The sequence below is a fragment of the Chrysoperla carnea genome, chromosome 3 (assembly GCF_905475395.1).
Source record: "Chrysoperla carnea chromosome 3, inChrCarn1.1, whole genome shotgun sequence".
NCBI lineage: Eukaryota > Metazoa > Arthropoda > Insecta > Neuroptera > Chrysopidae > Chrysoperla > Chrysoperla carnea.
Window position 1 is genome coordinate 87,756,119 of NC_058339.1, and position 19,639 is coordinate 87,775,757.

At 30.2% G+C, this 19,639-nt stretch overlaps 2 protein-coding genes across 2 annotated transcripts; both read left to right on the forward strand.

The window, feature by feature from the left end:
• Nucleotides 1-370: 370 nt before the first annotated feature.
• On the forward strand, nt 371-6,728 carry LOC123296319 (allantoinase, mitochondrial-like). The gene is made up of 10 exons (XM_044877780.1): nt 371-496; nt 1,383-1,536; nt 1,673-1,824; nt 2,262-2,520; nt 4,414-4,456; nt 4,520-4,616; nt 4,682-4,868; nt 4,930-5,286; nt 5,460-5,586; nt 6,718-6,728. Exons 2-10 carry the CDS (start codon nt 1,390-1,392, stop codon nt 6,726-6,728), a joined length of 1,380 nt encoding a protein of 459 aa, XP_044733715.1. The 5' UTR covers nt 371-496; nt 1,383-1,389.
• LOC123295673 (TBC1 domain family member 15) lies at nt 6,535-16,180 on the forward strand. The gene is made up of 6 exons (XM_044877094.1): nt 6,535-6,901; nt 8,017-8,513; nt 8,932-9,197; nt 9,940-10,356; nt 10,893-11,207; nt 15,694-16,180. The coding sequence occupies exons 1-6, from the start codon at nt 6,756-6,758 to the stop codon at nt 16,027-16,029; spliced, it is 1,977 nt and encodes a 658-aa protein (XP_044733029.1). The 5' UTR covers nt 6,535-6,755; the 3' UTR covers nt 16,030-16,180.
• The last annotated feature ends 3,459 nt before the right edge of the window (nt 16,181-19,639 follow it).

The following is a 19,639-nucleotide window of genomic DNA, read 5'->3' on the forward strand; positions in this document are numbered from 1 at the left end:
ATAAAAAAACTTTTAAAGAATCTCTTTAAATGGTCAAAATAAGTAATTTCTACCCTTTGTTACAAACACCGGAAGTATGTATAAATAAATATTATTTATTGTTGCTATGGAGGTATTCTGTATTCTTTGACAACACACACAGAATTATCGCTCGATTTGAACTTTCCCGCAAAAACGAGTACACACAGCCGCAGCCAATCAAAAGTATGCACATTGGTTCCCCACTGAGTTGGAAACCCCCCTCGTCTAAAGTCTAACTTTATACTCCGTCCCCTGTAATATTTCTATGTCCATGGTTTGGAGATAAAGTAAGATTATATAATAATAAATAAATTATCTCTGCATAATTAAACTTAATCAACAGAAATTGCTTATATTTTATCTAGACTGCAAAAGTGATTTGAGTTTTATTTAAAATTGTTAGTATATTTTTATTAAGAAGGTGTATAAATAATTGAGAAATAGGTATCATTTTGCTTCAAAGATTCCATCAAAGGTAAAGGTGAATATTTTATTAAACTTTATTTGTAAAATGATAAAAAGAGGTTATATTTAAGGTCGCTTGCGTTAATATTTTCGGACAAAATATCCTCCGACACAATATCCCGACGATAATACTCCGCCCGATAAATTATCTCCTTGACAAAATATTTCCAACGCAAGATATACACAAATATTAGCATAAAATCTTTAACTCGATCCTATTAAAGACATAGCCAACCCGTGAATCAGTGAAAGAACGCAATCACAAGATTAGCCAAAAAACCAGCAGACTCGTGCTAAAGGGATCCTATTAAAAGCATGGCGAATTTGTGGATCAGTGAATAAACGCAATCGTAGAGTTAACCCAAAAAGAAAAAAAACTACAGTAGATCCATGCTAACTCGACCCCATTAAAGGCATGGCCAACTCGTGCGTCAGTGAAAGCACGTATTCACAGGGATAACTAAAACGCAAAAAAAGCCCGATCCCTTTAAAGGCATGAACATTAAGTTTGAAGATAATTTTGGGATTATTTTGTTGAGAATATATTTTATCCCGGGGATGTTTTGTCTGGGGATATTAACGCGCGTTACATTATTTGACGGGCTTGAGCACAATCAATTAAAAACGAAAAGATATATCAAGCTGAGCTTTGGACGTAAAATATATTTTTGAATTTGTAAATCAGCAACATACGTCAAAATTGGACCATGGGTCCATTAAACTCCCTTTTAAACCGCAAGAGCTAGAAGAAAAGCTTAAATACAAAAAAATGTTCCTTATGAAAACTTTTGTTAAAGAAATTTATCCATATAAACATATCATAGTTTTCCCGTTTGCGTAGGGCGCAAATTAACTCAGTCAATTGTTTATTTTCACTTGTTTTTAATGATTTTTAGAATAAATATGGCAACTTTAAAATTATATCGAAGTAAAAATATTGTGTTACCTGATAGTGTTCAGGAAGCTGGAATTGTCGTTGATCAGGATGGCAAAATTTCTAAAATATTCACAAAAACAGATTTAGATACAATGGATCTGAATTCATTTGAGGTAAATTAATTTTCTACATGCATTGGGTAAATTGAAGCATATTAAGCTTCAGTAAAGTTGGATTTTTCAACAATTAAGGCTTTTAATTATTTGTTTTCACTTGTTTTAATTTAAGTTAAAAAATTGTTTTCTCCAGATAATCGATTTTGGAGATCTGGTATTAATGCCAGGAGTTGTGGACACACATGTCCATGTAAATGAACCGGGGAAAACCGAATGGGAAGGATTTACTACAGCAACACGAGCTGCAGCAAAAGGAGGTGTTACAACAATCATTGATATGCCATTGTAAGATCAACATGTAAAAAATGACCCTACATCAAACTAAGATAGTCTATGTGTTTCTGAATAAAAATTTAGACCAATTGTCTAGCGAAAATTAAGAACAGGCATTCGATTTTATTTTATTTTATAAGATACACAATATTTCAATTTATATATTTTTTTAAATTTATCCATTGTTATGTAATCACATCTTTTATTGTTGAAGTTTCAATATAATTAAGTTTTTAAAATAAAAAATTGATTTAGGCAATACACATTACACGTACGTATAGAAAATTGCTTTGGTACTGTGAAATATTGAAAGTGAAACTGTGAAAATCTCGAAAACGTGTCATTATTTTTCGTTCGGCCAACTTTTATATAGAATCATATGGGCTATTTATCTTAAAAAGAATAACCACGCCAATTTACAGTCTTTTTTACTTCAATTTTTTTTCTAGGAATTCAATTCCATACACTACATCAGTAGAAAATTTAAATATTAAATTAAAGGCTGCTGAGGGTAAAAATTACGTTGATGTTGGATTCTGGGGTGGTGTTGTGCCAGGAAATCAAAATGAGCTAGCCAAATTAGTGGAAGCTGGTGTTGTTGGTTTTAAATGTTTTTTAATTCCAAGTCAAGATGATTTTCAATATGTGAAGAAACCGGATGTTGAATTAGCATTACAAGCTTTAGAAGGGAAAAATTCCTTGTTAGCTGTAAGCATGTAGATACATACCTTCTTTAAATTTTGTTTAATTATTTGTATAAGTGCGATGTCAGTTTTTCGAAAGCTATCACTTATGTGCTTAATTCCAAAACCGGGAATCCACTGACCGGGAATCCACATTCTTGAAACCTATTAGAGAGCTAGGTTAATTTTGATCACAAATTTAAAAAATATGACTCAAATTTAGTAGGATTACATACTTGGTTTATCAAAATTGAATAAAATTTGGATGTGATAGAGAAAAATTAAATTTTTTGGATTCTAATGACGTCATAAAGTTGAAAAATAGAATTTTTGGATAATTTTGATAACTCAGGCAAATTTTATCCGATCTTATTGGAATTTTTTTTGAAACCCGCTAATTTTGGGTCATTCTTTTCAGCTGTGATGTCAGTTTTTCGCTAGTTATCACTTATGTGCTTAATTCCGGGACCAGGCCTCCACATTCTTGAAATCTAATAGAGCTAGGTTAATTTTGATCATAAATTTGAAAAATATGGCCCAAATTTAGTAGGATTACATACTTTGTTTATCAAAATTGGATAAAATTTCGATGTAATAGAGCAAAATTAAATATTTTGGATTCTAATGACGTCATAAAGTTGAAAAATAGAATTTTTGTATAATTTTGATAACTCAGGCAAATTTTATCCGATCTTATTGGAATTTTTTTTGAAACCCGCTAATTTTGGGTCATTCTTTTCAGCTGTGATGTCAGTTTTTCGCTAGTTATCACTTATGTGCTTAATTCCGGGACCAGGCCTCCACATTCTTGAAATCTAATAGAGCTAGGTTAATTTTGATCATAAATTTGAAAAATATGGCCCAAATTTAGTAGGATTACATACTTTGTTTATCAAAATTGGATAAAATTTCGATGTAATAGAGCAAAATTAAATATTTTGAATTTTGATGACGTCATCAAGTTCAAAAATTCGATTTTTTTAATAACGCAGGCAATTTTAATCCGATCTTATTGGAATTTTTTTTGAAACCCACTAATTTTGGGTCATTCTTTTCAGCTGTGATGTCAGTTTTTAGCTAGTTATCACTTATGTGCTTAATTCCGGGACCAGGCCTCCACATTCTTGAAATCTAATAGAGCTAGGTTAATTTTGATCATAAATTTGAAAAATATGGCCCAAATTTAGTAGGATTACATACTTTGTTTATCAAAATTGGATAAAATTTCGATGTAATAGAGCAAAATTAAATATTTTGAATTTTGATGACGTCATCAAGTTCAAAAATTCGATTTTTTTAATAACGCAGGCAATTTTGATCCGATCTTATTGGAATTTTTTTTGTAACCCACTAATTTTGGGTCATTCTTTTCAGCTGTGATGTCAGTTTTTCGCTAGTTATCACTTATGTGCTTAATTCCGGGACCAGGCCTCCACACTCTTGAAATCTAATAGAGCTAGGTTAATTTTGATCATAAATTTGAAAAATATGGCCCAAATTTAGTAGGATTACATACTTTGTTTATCAAAATTGGATAAAATTTCGATGTAATAGAGCAAAATTAAATATTTTGAATTTTGATGACGTCATCAAGTTCAAAAATTCGATTTTTTTAATAACGCAGGCAATTTTAATCCGATCTTATTGGAATTTTTTTTGGAACCCACTAATTTTGGGTCATTCTTTTCAGCTGTGATGTCAGTTTTTCGCTAGTTATCACTTATGTGCTTAATTCCGGGACCAGGCCTCCACATTCTTGAAATCTAATAGAGCTAGGTTAATTTTGATCATAAATTTGAAAAATATGGCCCAAATTTAGTAGGATTACATACTTGGTTTATCAAAATTGGATAAAATGATACATTTTAATGTGCGAAAAAATTTATAATTAAAACTCACATTGTCGCATTCATTTTAGTTCCATGCAGAGTTAAATCTAAAAAATTCTACACCCATTGATGGTAAGTGCTCTCTAAAAAAATCTATCCAAAAATTATTACTTAACTGTATAAATGTAATTTCAGGTGATCCTACAAATTATGAAACATTTTTAAAAACTCGTCCACCTGAAATGGAACTTGAAGCTATTAAAATGATCACCGAATTATGTGGAAAATACAAGTTCGTAGAAAAATTATTGCTAATTTATACAAAATTTTAATTTTAGACAATTACTAATGTTACAGAGTTCGTTGTCATATTGTACATTTATCAACAGCTGAAGCATTGCCTATTATACGTGATTTTAAGGCAAAAAATAAGAATCTTACTGTCGAAACATGTCACCATTATTTAACATTTAGTTCCGAAAAAATTCCACAGGGTAAAACGCAATATAAGTGCTGTCCTCCGATTAGGGATCATGAAAATCGGGTAAAATTATTATCAAAAATCAAAATCTTAGAATACTTTCTAAATTTAAGGAATTTTTAAGGATCTTTTGTGGGCAGCTTTACAAAACCACGTTATCGATTCAGTTGTATCTGACCACTCCCCATGTACCGAAGATTTAATATTTACTAACGGAAATAATGAGCCATCAGATTTTTTGAAAGCTTGGGGTGGAATTGCATCGGTACAATTTGGATTATCATTATTTTGGACTGAGGCACGTAAGCGTGGTTTTAGTTTGTTAGATGTTTCACATTTCTTATGTAAAGGCCCAGCGAAGATAGTTGGTTTAGAAAGTAAAAAAGGTCAATTAAAGGAAGGTTTAGATGCAGATTTTGTGGTATGGAATCCAAATGAAACATTTATTGTCAAGAAATCTGATGTTGAGCATAAAAATAAGGTAAATTTTGTCAATTTTTTAGTTTGTTTCTAAAAAAAACATATACTTCCTTAAATGCAAGCGCTGACAGAGACAAAAAAAATTTTCTAATTCTGCGCTTGAGATTATACTAAAAATTTTCTTTAATTACGTCACACTTATTTGCAAGATAACACGTGGTCATTGTATTCTAGGTAACGCCATATTTAAATATGAAATTTTATGGAAAAGTTTATCAAACATTTGTTCGAGGTCTGAAAGTGTACGATAAAAATGAAGGATTTTCTGAAAAACCTTTTGGTAAATTAAATATTAAGAAAGGTAACTAAAAAATTTGTTTGAATTAATTTTTTAAAGTTGACAAAATATATTCTTTTTAATAAAAAATAATAATAATTTAACGATTTTTATTTAATGAACACATATCTCAAAAAAAAAAATTTCCTGAGAAGAGTGGAATTTCCAAAAATTTAAAAACCCCCGATAAATGTCTCGGATATGGAACCCTAATCTTGCACTTGAAACATATTTAAGAACAGCCTTCGTTAAATTTCTTCCAGCTCTCTTCAAACTCAACCGATTTTGAATATCATCGCCTCCTTTTTAGTTGTTTCGGGTACGGAACGTAAACTCGCAATTGAAACATAGTTACAAACAATCTCCGTTAAATTACCTTTCAAATAAAAAAAAAGAAGATATACAGTCATGGGGACTGTCGACGAAAGTGAAAACTTTTTTACACTGTCCTAAAGAAAAGGCAGTCACTTTTTAAAATGAAAAGCTCTATTGAAATTTAACTTTATTTATAGACTGTTACTACAGAGGGCGCTAATTTTTAAATCTTCTTACGGGAGCAAAATTTCTTAATCCGCCTCTGAGTGTTTGGTTTACTTTACTTACGGCCATATCAGATGGTCGTTTCTCTAACCAGATGGGATGGTCTTTTCATGGTAAGTTTGTTTTCTTTTTAAATTGCCCCCTCATCTTACCCAGATTTTTTAATATAAGTAAACGATCTAAACATAACTACGTATTTAGAAATATACTACAACGTCATTGCAACGTATTTAAAGTCATTGCGTAAAAAACTCGTAATAACAATGTAATTATTCGTCTCTTCTTATCTAACGACCATGTATATATATTTTTCTCATTTTAAACTAATAAAAGTTTAAACTATTTACATTATCAGCATGGGAATTCCCCCAGACGAACCAAACTAATTACAGTTTTCTACTCTATCGGTTAATAAATAGTAAATATGTCATGATCACGGTGTAATGTCATGATAATTTTTTTTAACGAAATTTTGACGTTTTTTGAGTTTTCTATCTGTCAAATTATGTGGAAACAGTGACAATTTAGCTGTAATTTTTTTTTCCAATCTTATAAAATTATGTTGTGTTTAAAACGAAAATTGTGATAAATTTTTTTCTGAATTAATTAATTTAGTTGATCACTGACGTGGTCTGAATTCCGTGTGGAAAAAAATGACTGAATTACCACTTGAACATGGAATGGAATTATATGTTCAGGATGGTGTCTTGCTGAAATCGGCATCAGCAAGTCATTTGAGTGATGTGAACACAACGGGCACCTTAGGGATTGTTGAATATTTGAATACAAATGGAACTAGGTATGAATATGAAATATGAATCATCCTCCACAAACTTTGTTTTTGTCATTTTTGATCTTCGGACTCAATTAATTATCTCTTAATTAGCTTTTGTATTTATTTTATTACTTATTTGGGGACGAAAGGTACAGGAAGTTTCAAGGATATCTTGAAACCATATGGTTTTAATACCCTGTGTTAAAAAAAAAATCAATTAAAAATCAATTATAAAATTTGTCCTCCCGAATACCACAAGCATCTCATAAGTCTGGGGCCCGGGGTAGAATTTGAGAGAGTATTGTCAAGGTCGCGCCTAACAACATTTTCCTCTATGATAATTTTCTTAAGAGGGAACTTTTATTTGAGGGGGGGGCTGGATATTTTTAATTGCGCACTGGTGGAAAAAATATTTGAAGAAAGAATAAGGCTTATTAAGTAGTAAAAATCCTGAAAAAGTCTTAGGAACTCTGAATAACCCTGAATTTCTCATTTTTTTTGGACCGTCTAATTCAGAGTTATCCAGACTTATTCAGTCTGAATTAGACAGTTCAAAAACGTTTAGAAATTCAGAGTTCCTAAGACTTTTTCAAATTTTCTATAAGTTTTAAGACTTATTCTTAAAATAATAATACCTTAAAAATTAGCGTTAAATTAAAAATATAATCCTTATAGAATCTTTTTTTTATGAAATATTTGCGAAAAACTATATATCTTTTTTTCATCTTTAATTGTTTATAACTTTTGCAATTTTTATATGCTGAAAAACGCTTCCAGCATATTTTTCTAGACATCATTTCGAATCCAACGAGCTATCATACGTATTTTTACAACCAGAATTTCTATATATAACCAATTTGGAGACTAAGTAGCTGAAGGTGTTAAAGTACAATCTACTATAGCCGTTTGTCTACTTACACTTAGGTTGTGGGTTCGAATCTAGACAACAGCAGTGTGAAAAATTATAATTAATGGCGCGGTAAAATTGATCACACTTTTGTCACTTGTATTAGAACGAAGTAACAGACTCCACCCACATCATACATTTTTATTGATAATGATGTGAGTGGACTCTTGTCTTGAAACAAAAATGTTATTTTCTGTAAGTTAAACAATATATTCTCTCATTTTAATTTTAGATTTATCGAATGGAAACGAACCGATATAACTGTCGACTCCGAAATTCAAGATCAAGAATGGGCTGTGGTAAACACAATTGGACAACGTGCTCGAACGTTAAGTGGCAGTTCACAACCATCCGCCGAACAAACCACCAAACGTGTTATACGTTTAAATACACGTGAAATGAAAAGTTTTCGGCTAGCACGTAACAGTCATTTAATATCATTTACAAATAAAGATGGCTCTCCGCATAGTTCATTTTTCTTTCAACATGGTAACGGAGATCGATTTATATCAGCCTTAAAAGAGTTATTGCCCACTATCCCTTCCAGAAAAGATCGTAACCTGTATTTGATTGTCGATCATCCGGATACACAAGTATTGGGACGTTCATTTGCTGAATTGGATCTATTCCCTGGGAATACATCAGATTTTGTTTGGAAGTTTGTGAAAAATTTCCCTAACCGTCCATACGAAACTACAATGGAGGCTTTCTCGAAATTGACTGATATTGGTATGCAATTATTAATATTTCTTATTTATTGATCGAAATCGAAATAATTTAATAATAGAAGGTGGTACAAAAATAGTGTAGCCGCTTCAAAGTTTCGGGAAGTCGGGTGGTTAATCTAATTATACCATCGAATTATAATACTGAACGATATTTTTATTGTTTTCTATATCATGTTTTCTATAATTAAAAATTAAAATATATTTCCTCGATTAATCGATTTATTTATGGAGTTTCAAGCATATATCAGCTTAAAAAGGACACCCTGTATATATTGTTATTGCTCAGTAACACAAAAAAACAAAAATATGTTTTTAGTTGCAACAGTTGCAACATTTAAAAAATAAAATCTTTTAAAATCAAATGTCAAATTTTATTTAGATCATTTGAAATTCATTTGTTTTGTTTTTTTTTTGTTAAGTATACCGTGGTCCAGATCAACGATATATGGATGAAGAAGTTGTCGACTTGTTAAATCGTAGTTTAACAAATATTGACGAAACAACGAGTACACAAACACAAGGTGAATTTGAAGTTGTTGCTCATGTACCTAAACCGCCACCATTACCACCTAGACCTGTCCTACCTCGTGGATGTCCATTGACCTTGGAACAATGGCGATCATTTCAAGATGATGAAGGGCGAATACATGATGTGGAACGATTGAAAGAGATTATTTTTAGAGGGGTAAGATTAAATTACAAACAAAATTAATGATTATTCAAAATTTGACTTAAAGCAAAGTGGCCGCAAACGGGGAAAACAGAAATTTTTATGGATTTTGATCGGGAATTATTATGAAAATTAAATAAATTTAAAGATGTACGAGCACCAAGGCAATTTTAAATAAAAAGCTTGATTTTTTTTCAAAAGTAGACATATTTAACATTGATTGATTGTGAATTATGTTATAACTTGACAATATTAAGACGGAAAGAAAGAATAAAATTTTTCGAAATGCGGAGTAATTTTCAAATTATCGAATGAAAATTTAGTTATGTAGCTTTTGATATTTCGAAAAGCGAGGCAGATATCGAAAAATTGTATTCTAATTTTTCGTCTACATTCAAGTTATAACAAAATTCATCATCAAAGTTGAAAATAAGGTACAAATAATTTCTACCTTAAAGGAATAAAAAAAACTAAAGTTACATGCATGCAAATTTTGTGTGAAATCACAAAAACCGGAGTGTAATATTAGTAAAATTTTAAAAAACAAAAAAGGTTTCTAGAACATCGAGAATAATATAAGATTCATTACTTTAGATGAATTATTTTTTCATTTATATATGAATTTGTGGAAAAAAAATTAATGCAAGTTCTCTATTATGAAATTTCGAAAGTTTATATTTGTATGGCCATTCTGTGTCTGTTAAATTTCTGATTATTCCGTTTTATATATTAAATTTATTTGATGTTTTTATTATAGGGTATAACACATGCAATTCGATACGAAGTTTGGAAATATTTATTAAATTTTTATCCATGGGATGCAACACATACGGAAAAAGAACAATTACATCGTACGAAAGTTGAAGAATATTTTACAATGAAATTACAATGGCGTAGTATGACTACAACACAAGAGAATAATTTCTCTGATTATCGTGATCGTAAATCGTTAATTGAGAAAGATGTAAATCGTACAGATCGTACTGTTGAATTCTTTGCTGGCAATAATAATCCACATTTACAATTGTTATCGGATATTTTAATGACATATGTTATGTATAATTTTGATTTAGGTTATGTGCAAGGTATGAGTGATTTATTGTCACCGATTTTATGTTTAATGGCTAACGAGGTTGAAGCATTTTGGTGTTTTACTGGTTTTATGGAGAAAGTTGTAAGTATTTACGAATCTTTTTAATCTCTACAATACAATTTCTTAGTTGCAAAATTAATTTTCAACTTAACGAGATGCGGTTTTAAAATTTGCTTCGAAAATATATATATATATAAATATAATTTGCTACAAAAAATTATTTTTTGGTTTTTTTTATTCATTCGAAGTTCTAGAAAAGTATCTCAGGAACAAAAAGTTCCATAGCACCAATATCCTAAAGTGCACCATTTACGAGTTACATCGCTTACAAGAAAGCAAAAAATTTTTTTTGTCGAATTTGCTTTATAACTCCAGCCCCCGGGTTCCGGGCGAGCGAACTCGGCAGGTCCATTATGTGAGTACTCCCTTCCATAGATTAACATCACTTCTAACTTGTGACCGACAACAACACGTAAATCATATCTTTTTCCATTATTCTATTGGCCTATTATTATTACAATCATTTCAATCTAGTTTATTAGAAAAATAGGAAACTTTCGTCGATTTCGATAAAGCTATAAAATGTCCATAACACTAAATTTCTTTTGTTTTTGCAGGGACATAATTTTGATTTAGATCAAGCAGGAATGAAAGAACAATTAATGCAATTACATACATTATTAGCGTTTGTTGATCCAGAGTTAACACGTTACTTGGACGAACATGATTCTGGTAATATGTTTTTCTGTTTTCGATGGATTTTAGTGTTATTTAAACGTGAATTTTCACAACATGACATAATGCGATTGTGGGAAGTACTATGGACAGATTTACCATGTAAAAATTTTCATTTATTAATATCAATTGCAATATTAGATACGGAAAAAGAGAAATTAATTGGACGAAATTTTGGTTTTACTGAAATTTTAAAGGTAAGCAACAAAACAAAAATTTTCAGTTGTTTCAGAGAAATAAATGAAACCAGTTTGCTTTCATCAATTTTCTATATATTCAAGTTTTTTCTATTAGATTGGGAGACACGCGACACGAAACTTTCGAACCATTTGTTACAGTACGGCGACGCGTAAAATAATGATTATAGAATTGGTTGTCAGGGGACAAACGAAATTCAATTATAATAATTTGTTTCTGACATCTTCACGGTAGATAGCGGCTATTCGGTTTAGTCATTAAGATATCACATGATAGTTGATTTTCGTGAATTTTGAAAGAAAATGAATAGCTAAGAATAAAAATTTGCCATCATTTTTATCTTACTTTAACAAATGGTTCGGAATCTGTTAAATTCAATTCATTGATCTGTTGTTGCATAAAATTAATAATTTAAGAAATTATCATTTTGGAAAAGTGGAGGACAGATTTGTTCTTATTTTCGAAAATATATTTTTTAGTCTTTTTTTTTCGTAATATCAGTTGCCATTTTTATATAAAAGGTTGACAGTAGCCATTTTTGTTTAAAGCAATTGTCTGAGAAGTGATTTTCTAAGTAAAATTATCTATAAATCAGATACAGCTTTCGGGATTTTTATAACATGCATATAAATAATATGCAAGGTATACGGAGGTTAGTCCCAAGTTTGTAACGCTTAAAAAATTTGATGCTACGCACAAAATTTTGGTATAGGTGTTCAAAAAATCATCTATTTAGTCCATTTTTGGTTGTCCGTCTGTGGACACGATAAATCAAAAACGAAAAAAATATCAAGCTGAAATTTTTACAGCGTACTCAGGACGTAAAAAGTGAGGTCGAGTTCGTAAATGAGCAACATAGGTCAATTGGGTCCGTAGGATCCATCTTGTAAACTGTTAGAGATAGAACAAAATGCTCCTTATCAAAAAATAAACAACTTTTGCTTGAAGCATTTTTTCGTAAACATCACTGTTTACCCGTGATTGCGCAAATTAGGCGTAAATTGTATAGTATGTATTATATGGGAATTTCAACAAGGAGACAAATTGTGATAGGTAACTAACGTTTTGTAAAGTATTACTTTTTATAAGCATCTCCTCAAAAAGCACGTAGTATAGGAACGCAACCATAGCTTGAAGAGTGTACTCTATGAACGCATCCTAATTCTCCAGAGTATGAAGTTATATACGAACGACACGTCCGTAACCACGTCACTAGTAAATTACAAGCATCTTTGGTACAAGCTATATATAGCTATGTTGTAATTTTACACGCTGTATAGAGTATTTCAGCCAGGCATATTTTAATAGTTTTTTCAAAAGTATTACATTATTAGTGAATAAATAGTAAAAATATTACTAATTTTAGTGAACGAAAAAAGTATTCTTTTGAATACATTTATGTATTCATTTCCATGTAAGTAATTAATCTTTAATTATATTTAGTTAATTAGAGAAACATGTAAAAATTAGGTTATATAATGTGTTTAAATTATAGTTTTTTTTACATAATTTGATACAAAAATATCACATGTAAAAAGTAGAATTGAGCAGTAAATTTGTGGAACCATACAAAAAATGTATTAGGTATCCGCCATGAATCTAAATCCAGGTTTTTGACCTGAACGCGTGTGGATTGGTAAAGCCACATTTTAGCTTTTTAGGTTCGATAGCATTCTAAAATATGATAAAATATTCATACTATCTGTGAAAAATTATTTATTTCTTGCTAAACCCCTGTATCTGGGTAACAAAGTAGTAAATTCTAATTCTTATGAATTTTTAAAGCTCTTTATATATAAAATGGGTGATTTAACTAAAATTTGAATTATATTAGTTTAAATTAGAATTATATTCCTTTAAAATTTTTCGGTGCGGATTTAAAAAATTTCCCTACGAAACCATATACAATTTATTTTTAGAAGATAATGGACGTTAAATAGAAGTTTTTTCAAAATGTGTTTAACAATTATTAATTGTTGGAGGAAAATTGCCGTGAAATAAATTTTAGTTAAAAAAAAATGTCCTTGGGTAATTAAAAATATTTTATACCAAAATAATATCAGATTTGATTTTTAATTAAGTTTAGAGAGTGTTCCTTAATAAACGCTTTCGGAAGTGATTTAGAGTATTAAACTTAAACTAAGTAAAATAATTCGTTAATGATCGCCTGAAAATACTATATATTCTATTGTGATCCGAATATTGTACCTATGGGAAAAGAACGTGTTAGATGGCTTCCCTTGTGGAAATAGTCTTGCTGTGTTCTGAAGAACAATTATAGAAGAATGAGTAAGTTCTAAAAAATTCTGAAAAAGTATGAAAAGATCTATGTAAAACTTATTAAGCAGTTTGAAGGCTGAAGTTTTTAAACTCTCTTAGAAGACTTTTTCAGAATTAAAGTAAAATAAGAGAGTCATCTTTCAGAATTAATCAGTAAAATTTAAAAGATCTCAGATTTTTGTAAAATTAATTTTTGTAGGTTTTATCGATTTTGAATACTTCACGAAAGGAATATAGAGTTTTTCTGACTTATTTATTCGCTCAGAAGAGAAACCAGATAATTGTTTCATGCCGGAAATACTTTAAGATTTGCGTTTATTTTGGCTTAGAGCATACATTTTCCGAACCATTAATATTGAAATTATTGTAATAAACAAAGTTGTAGAAAATTGCTATTGTTTTGTGCTATTGTATCCTCTAAAACACAAAGGCCAAATGAAGGGCGGTCTAAAAACACCTGTCTATTGTGAAATAAGTCCTACCTGGGTTGATTTGAACAGTTAGAATTTTCAAAAATGTATTTGCATATAGTTTTTATTGTATAATATAAACTATAAAGGCCATAAAATTTTACCTGACAAATTCAAGAAGGCTATTATTAACTTTTAAATAGCTTTAACGTATTTTAATTTTTAAATCCGGTCATAAAATAAAATAATTATAATAGAGGAGCCTCTGTACTTAACTTTTGGAAGGTGATCAAAATAATTTTTTAAGAAATACATATAAGACCCTAAACCAAGCATGGGCGAGTTATCTTCAATCGAAGTCACCTTTGTTATAACAAGTCCCATTAGCCCATGCCTGCCCTAAACCATTTTTAGTTTGTACTTCTTTTGTACCATTTATATTTTTTATCTTTGTTTTGAAACTAAAGGTTCCCAATCTAAAAATTCATATATAGGGTGTCTTTTTTAAGTTGACATAACCTTGAAACTTAATAAATAAATTTAATTGAGGAAAATGCATCAAACGAAAAATGTTAGTTTCAAAGGCAAACATCTTATACCGGTATCAAATTCTATTTAAGTTTTCAAGTTCAATTAAAACCTCATTCTGCTTCATAACAGACAAACATTAGGTGAATGCTTTAATTTGCTCTTTTTTTGCGTAAAACTTTTCAGTCTGTTTTTATCTAGTGTTCATCTATCGATTACCAGTTATGGAGTAGAGAAGCTTTCCATTAAGCTTAAAAACCTAGGCCACGTTTAATGTCTGCATAAGATGTGCACCTACACACCCAACATTTTTCTCTTGAAGAATTTTTATTGATAAAACTTATTTTTCGAGATTCAAGCATATTCCAAATTAAAAAAGGACACCTTGTATACGTCTTTTTAAGATCTGTATTCGGAATATTTTATAATTTAAAAAGGAAAAAAAAAACGAAAAGAATTTTAAGAAAAGAAAGTGCAAAAATATAGCGTAGACTGTTAGACTGTTGAATTGGTATTCGTTTTACTAAGTACATTTTATTTTATTTTGAAAGTTTCCTGTAAAATTGATTCTCTAAGCGTTTTGAATAAGTAACTCTTTTAGAGATTTACAAACTTATTTTTACGAATTTTATCCTTCTCTTGTGGGTTTCTTAAGTGAATTTAGAAAAAAATTAAGTGTAATTGGTGTTGATTCACAGAAAATCTGGAAATAACAGATAATTCTATCGATCGCTAAATAAATAAATAAAGTTCTTGAAATAAAAAATGGACAAAAAATTTTTGTCTTAATAAAGTAATAATTGATAAGCCAAAGAAGAGCGTTTTTACAATTCTGAAAAATATTGTAAATTTTGCAGTAATATGTGCTGAAAATGGGGCCCTTCATTAATTAATCGGTAATATGCGAAATATCGGTCGAAAAATCTGTTGTGAAATAATGGATTTCTTATTTCTTCTTTTTAATCAGTGGATTGTCTTCATTTTCATTGCTACTGTTATTGAATACTCCCATTTATTTTCCTCATTTTTGTGGAAATTTGAAGGTAACATAAAAATGCTTTGTTCCCTTGTAAATATCATTTTCAAATCCAAGTGTGAAAACATTTTAAACAAATCTATAAAACAATTTCATGTAATAAAATTAAAATTTTATCAATAAATAATAGTGCAGGAGACGATATAAGGTCACGAAAATAAGAACAAATGCGTCCTTCCAACTGGAAGATAAACTCAACTGATTGATATATTTTTTTCTAAAAATTTCTAGCATATAAACGATTTATCTCAACACATTGAATTACAATGGATGATCGCAAAAGCTGAAGGTATTTATCAGCAAATAATAACAGCATCACATTTAACAAATGCTGTAAGAAGTATCTTAGGCGTTGAATTAGTACCTGAAGAGTTTACAAATGGTACATCTAGACCATCACATAAAGATAATCACGAAGAGACTGAAAATCATTTAGACGAAGAACGATCAACTCATGAACAAGAATCAATTCAAGAAAATGTTGTTGAATCTGAATCTGAAACAATACGATTCCATCCTGATTCTGAAGTAGCATTCAATCGTAGTATTGACTTAACTTATTACTAAGTAATGAGAGGGGAATTGTTGGTTTTTTTGATAATATTTTTTGATATCCTAGTTTAAAGTGATCACGTTTCTAACGTGCTCGTGTTCGTGCTGAGGTCTTTTTGTGGTAGGTCTTTTAAAAAAAGGTTTTATATAAAAGAAAATCAAAAGTATATTATTAATATATTTAAAAAAAAGAAAAGATTTAAATAATTATTGTAAAATAGGATTATTACATTTATTTTTTGATTCAAAATAAAAAAAAAAAATACTCTGTACTTTATAATTCAAAGTCTTGTTTTTTGCCCTGATTGTGGCCCTTCCAAATAAGACAAATTGAGGCGAATCATTCCAATACTTTAGAACATTCCAGGAAATTGTGGAGTCGACGAGATTGTTAGAAATGGTACAATGCTACCGGAAGTATCAATACACATACAGGAGTTGCATTTGCGAACTGCAAGTTACTCCTCAAAGAGGGTATCTTAAAAAAGGAAAATTTTAGATGAAGACAGGAACGTATTTGTGATACTACAAGACAGATATGGTCTGAGGACAATCGTAAGCGTTCCGAAGATCTTATATCGTTTCTAAGGGCCTCTATTACAGGACACTGGCTGGGCGGCAGGCACGCTGAAAGTCTGAGCCTGACAGTGTATCATGACTATTTCAGGAACTCTCACAGTGGGGAGGAGGAGGAGAAGACGCTCATCTTCTCTGTCACTGTCCATGCCACGAGGAGATGGACTTACTTACACTAGTCAAAGCAAGTTACAAGCTCAGCTATTACACATAAGTAAATGTTGCTGCCTTTCATCGCATGCGCTTTGTCGTACATGAGTGTAGACATCTAAAGCGATTTCATTCAGTCAACTTCAAACAGTCGACATTACAAACAATCGCGGTTTCCTGGGATAATTACTACTGTATTGCTTACAGCGGAACTTTGAAGGGATAAAATAAAATATCTTCAGAACACTCGATTATACTTTGACGTTATCTGTTCCCAATACTAGAAGCTTATCTTCCCACTTAAAATTGATCTTTCTTAGGATATCATTCAGGAGTTTAAGTCTAGTAAAATTGTTCAATTTAGTTGATTAGGTTTTTTTTTACCAAATCAGTTAAATGATTTGATTTTCCTTTCATATTCTTCAAGTCGAATTTTGCCTCCTAGATTTCGAGTTTCTTTTCTTCTGGCATATTTATAATTCTTAAAAGATGGGCTTTACGTTTTGTCTTTCTGAATTTAACCTGAGGAACATTACACAAATTTAAAGCAAGATTAACAATTCTGAAGGAAAAAATTCTTTCAGAACAGTAATGATATAATTTTATTGCAATAAAATGCTTGAAAAATTCATTAGGAAGCTTTCAAGGAAATGCGGCCATTGTTTTAAGAGTGTTCTTTTCTGTGTGAATTCGTTTATGTTTAAAAAAATGCATTCAGCATAAACGGATTCACACTGGGGGGAATTCTTTTTCATCAACATTTCTCGTCCAAAATTCGTTAACCACAGGTAAGTTCTCTATTTATAAGTTTTTGATACACATTTATAGCTAAAAATTAGTTCACCTTATTTTTAAAAAAATTTTAAAAGTTCATCTCGTATATAAAAATTAATAACATTCATTTATTCACGCTGATCGATGGAATATTTCCATAGGGTGAATTTAGGATCTCGATTGAGAAAATTATTCTGTTAGTATGTACCTATCTTTAGGGGCATGTAGATGTTAAAGGTGTATTATCACGCTGACGCTTGACGCTGAGTTTGAACGTCAAATTAGGTCACGTGTAGTCAGTTTCATGCTACCATCTGGACAAAAAACTTAGAAGCGTCACACATTATTCTCCGCTAAAATTTAAATATTTAACTATGGAATAGAAGATAAATGATAAATCTACAATTGATAATCATATTCAGCAGCCATTATGGATATAGAACGAGATTAAGGAATTACTTTTAGTGTGTATATCTCGAGATATTAACTTTCAATATTAATAAACTTTTTTGTCGCTCATATTTACGGTTTAACGGTGACACTTGATGCTGATCGTAACTCTATTTTTTTTGGCTAGGTGGAACCCTAATTTGACGCTCAAAGTTGGCGTCAATCGTCATTATGAGGCTACATCTTAAATGTAAAGGTTAAATAACTCAAAAATTATTATTTTTATAGGAATTTATTTTTTTTATACATATTACTTAACACAGCCATTTTACAGTTAAGTAATTATTTTTTTACAAATAAAAACTTTCTCGCAGGATCTTAAATCCGCATATCTTTATATATACAGTAGCTTCGCAACCATTTTAATGCGAGTCACCGCGAACGATCGTAATTATTACTAAAAACATGGGAATAATTGATAATTTACAAACCAAATTTACAATAAAACAGCTAAAATATACCGAAAGGTTTATGGCCACAAGGTTGGATGTAGCCTTACCGTTTAGACATTGTCAAGTTTTGATAAAACTACAATGGATTTCTAACATAACGCAAGAATTTGGTTCATAAATTATCAATTTTCCAATATTTCATTGCTAGTTACACAGTCGCGGAGAGAGCCTAATTGTTTTTATAGATGATTTTTAATATTAAAAAAACATTGCTTTTACACATTTTAGCAATTCACACAACATGATCTAGAGTTCTTATATTTTTAGACAATTTTTGATCTACAGAAAACAGTTCTACATAAATTTTTTGTGCTACTTAGATCTTTTTCCCTAATAAAATTGATATGATTTTTTTTCTCATATTATGAACAGTTACTTAAAAATCATCTATATAGTAATGTCCGCATACGTCGTTCTTTTATTTAAAATATTCATCACTCAATAATTTGATAAATTAGTCTGGGGTTATATTTAAGCCAATTTTATAATGATTGGAACTAGTTATGTAGTATCATATTAATCTATAAGTGTTCTGAAATCAGAGACGTGTAAACGTGTTCTTTGGCTTCAAAAAACACGGAGCTGAGCAGTCACTGTTCCTTCTTACATTCTTCATAGTCTGCGTTTATTCGATTTTAATACTAAGAAAGATTATCTAACGATAGAAAAAAAACTATACACTAGTATTTTTGACAGGTGACCGTGTTTTATTTTGTAAAAAGTGGCTAGCACAAAAGTCATTGTCATATGTTACAAGTGGAATAAAGATTTAATATTTAATAAAATGAGTAAAAAACGATCAAATCGAAAGTGTTATTTTGTTAATTGTGAAAACACACTCCGTAATAATCCAGAATTGCAATTTTATCGTTAACCTAGATATTCCACTGTTTACAAAATAAAATAATGTTACTTGTAACATATGAAAATGACATTTCTGCTAATCACTTTTCACAAAATAAAACACGAGATGGCTTACTACTTTACTAGCGTATAGTTGTCAAAGCGCATAGATACACAATATTTAACAGAAATTTTTGTTTACAATCTTGTGAACTATTGTTTAAAAGTAAATCGCGAGTTAAGTTTTGATAAGTTTCCAAATTGTAATGAGGAAATAAAATGGCTAACAGAAGACAAGTTTGGATAGAACAAACAAATTTCGTAGATAAGTGTGTGTACTAAAGTATGTTCTGTTCATTTTAAAGAAGAAAACACCAGAT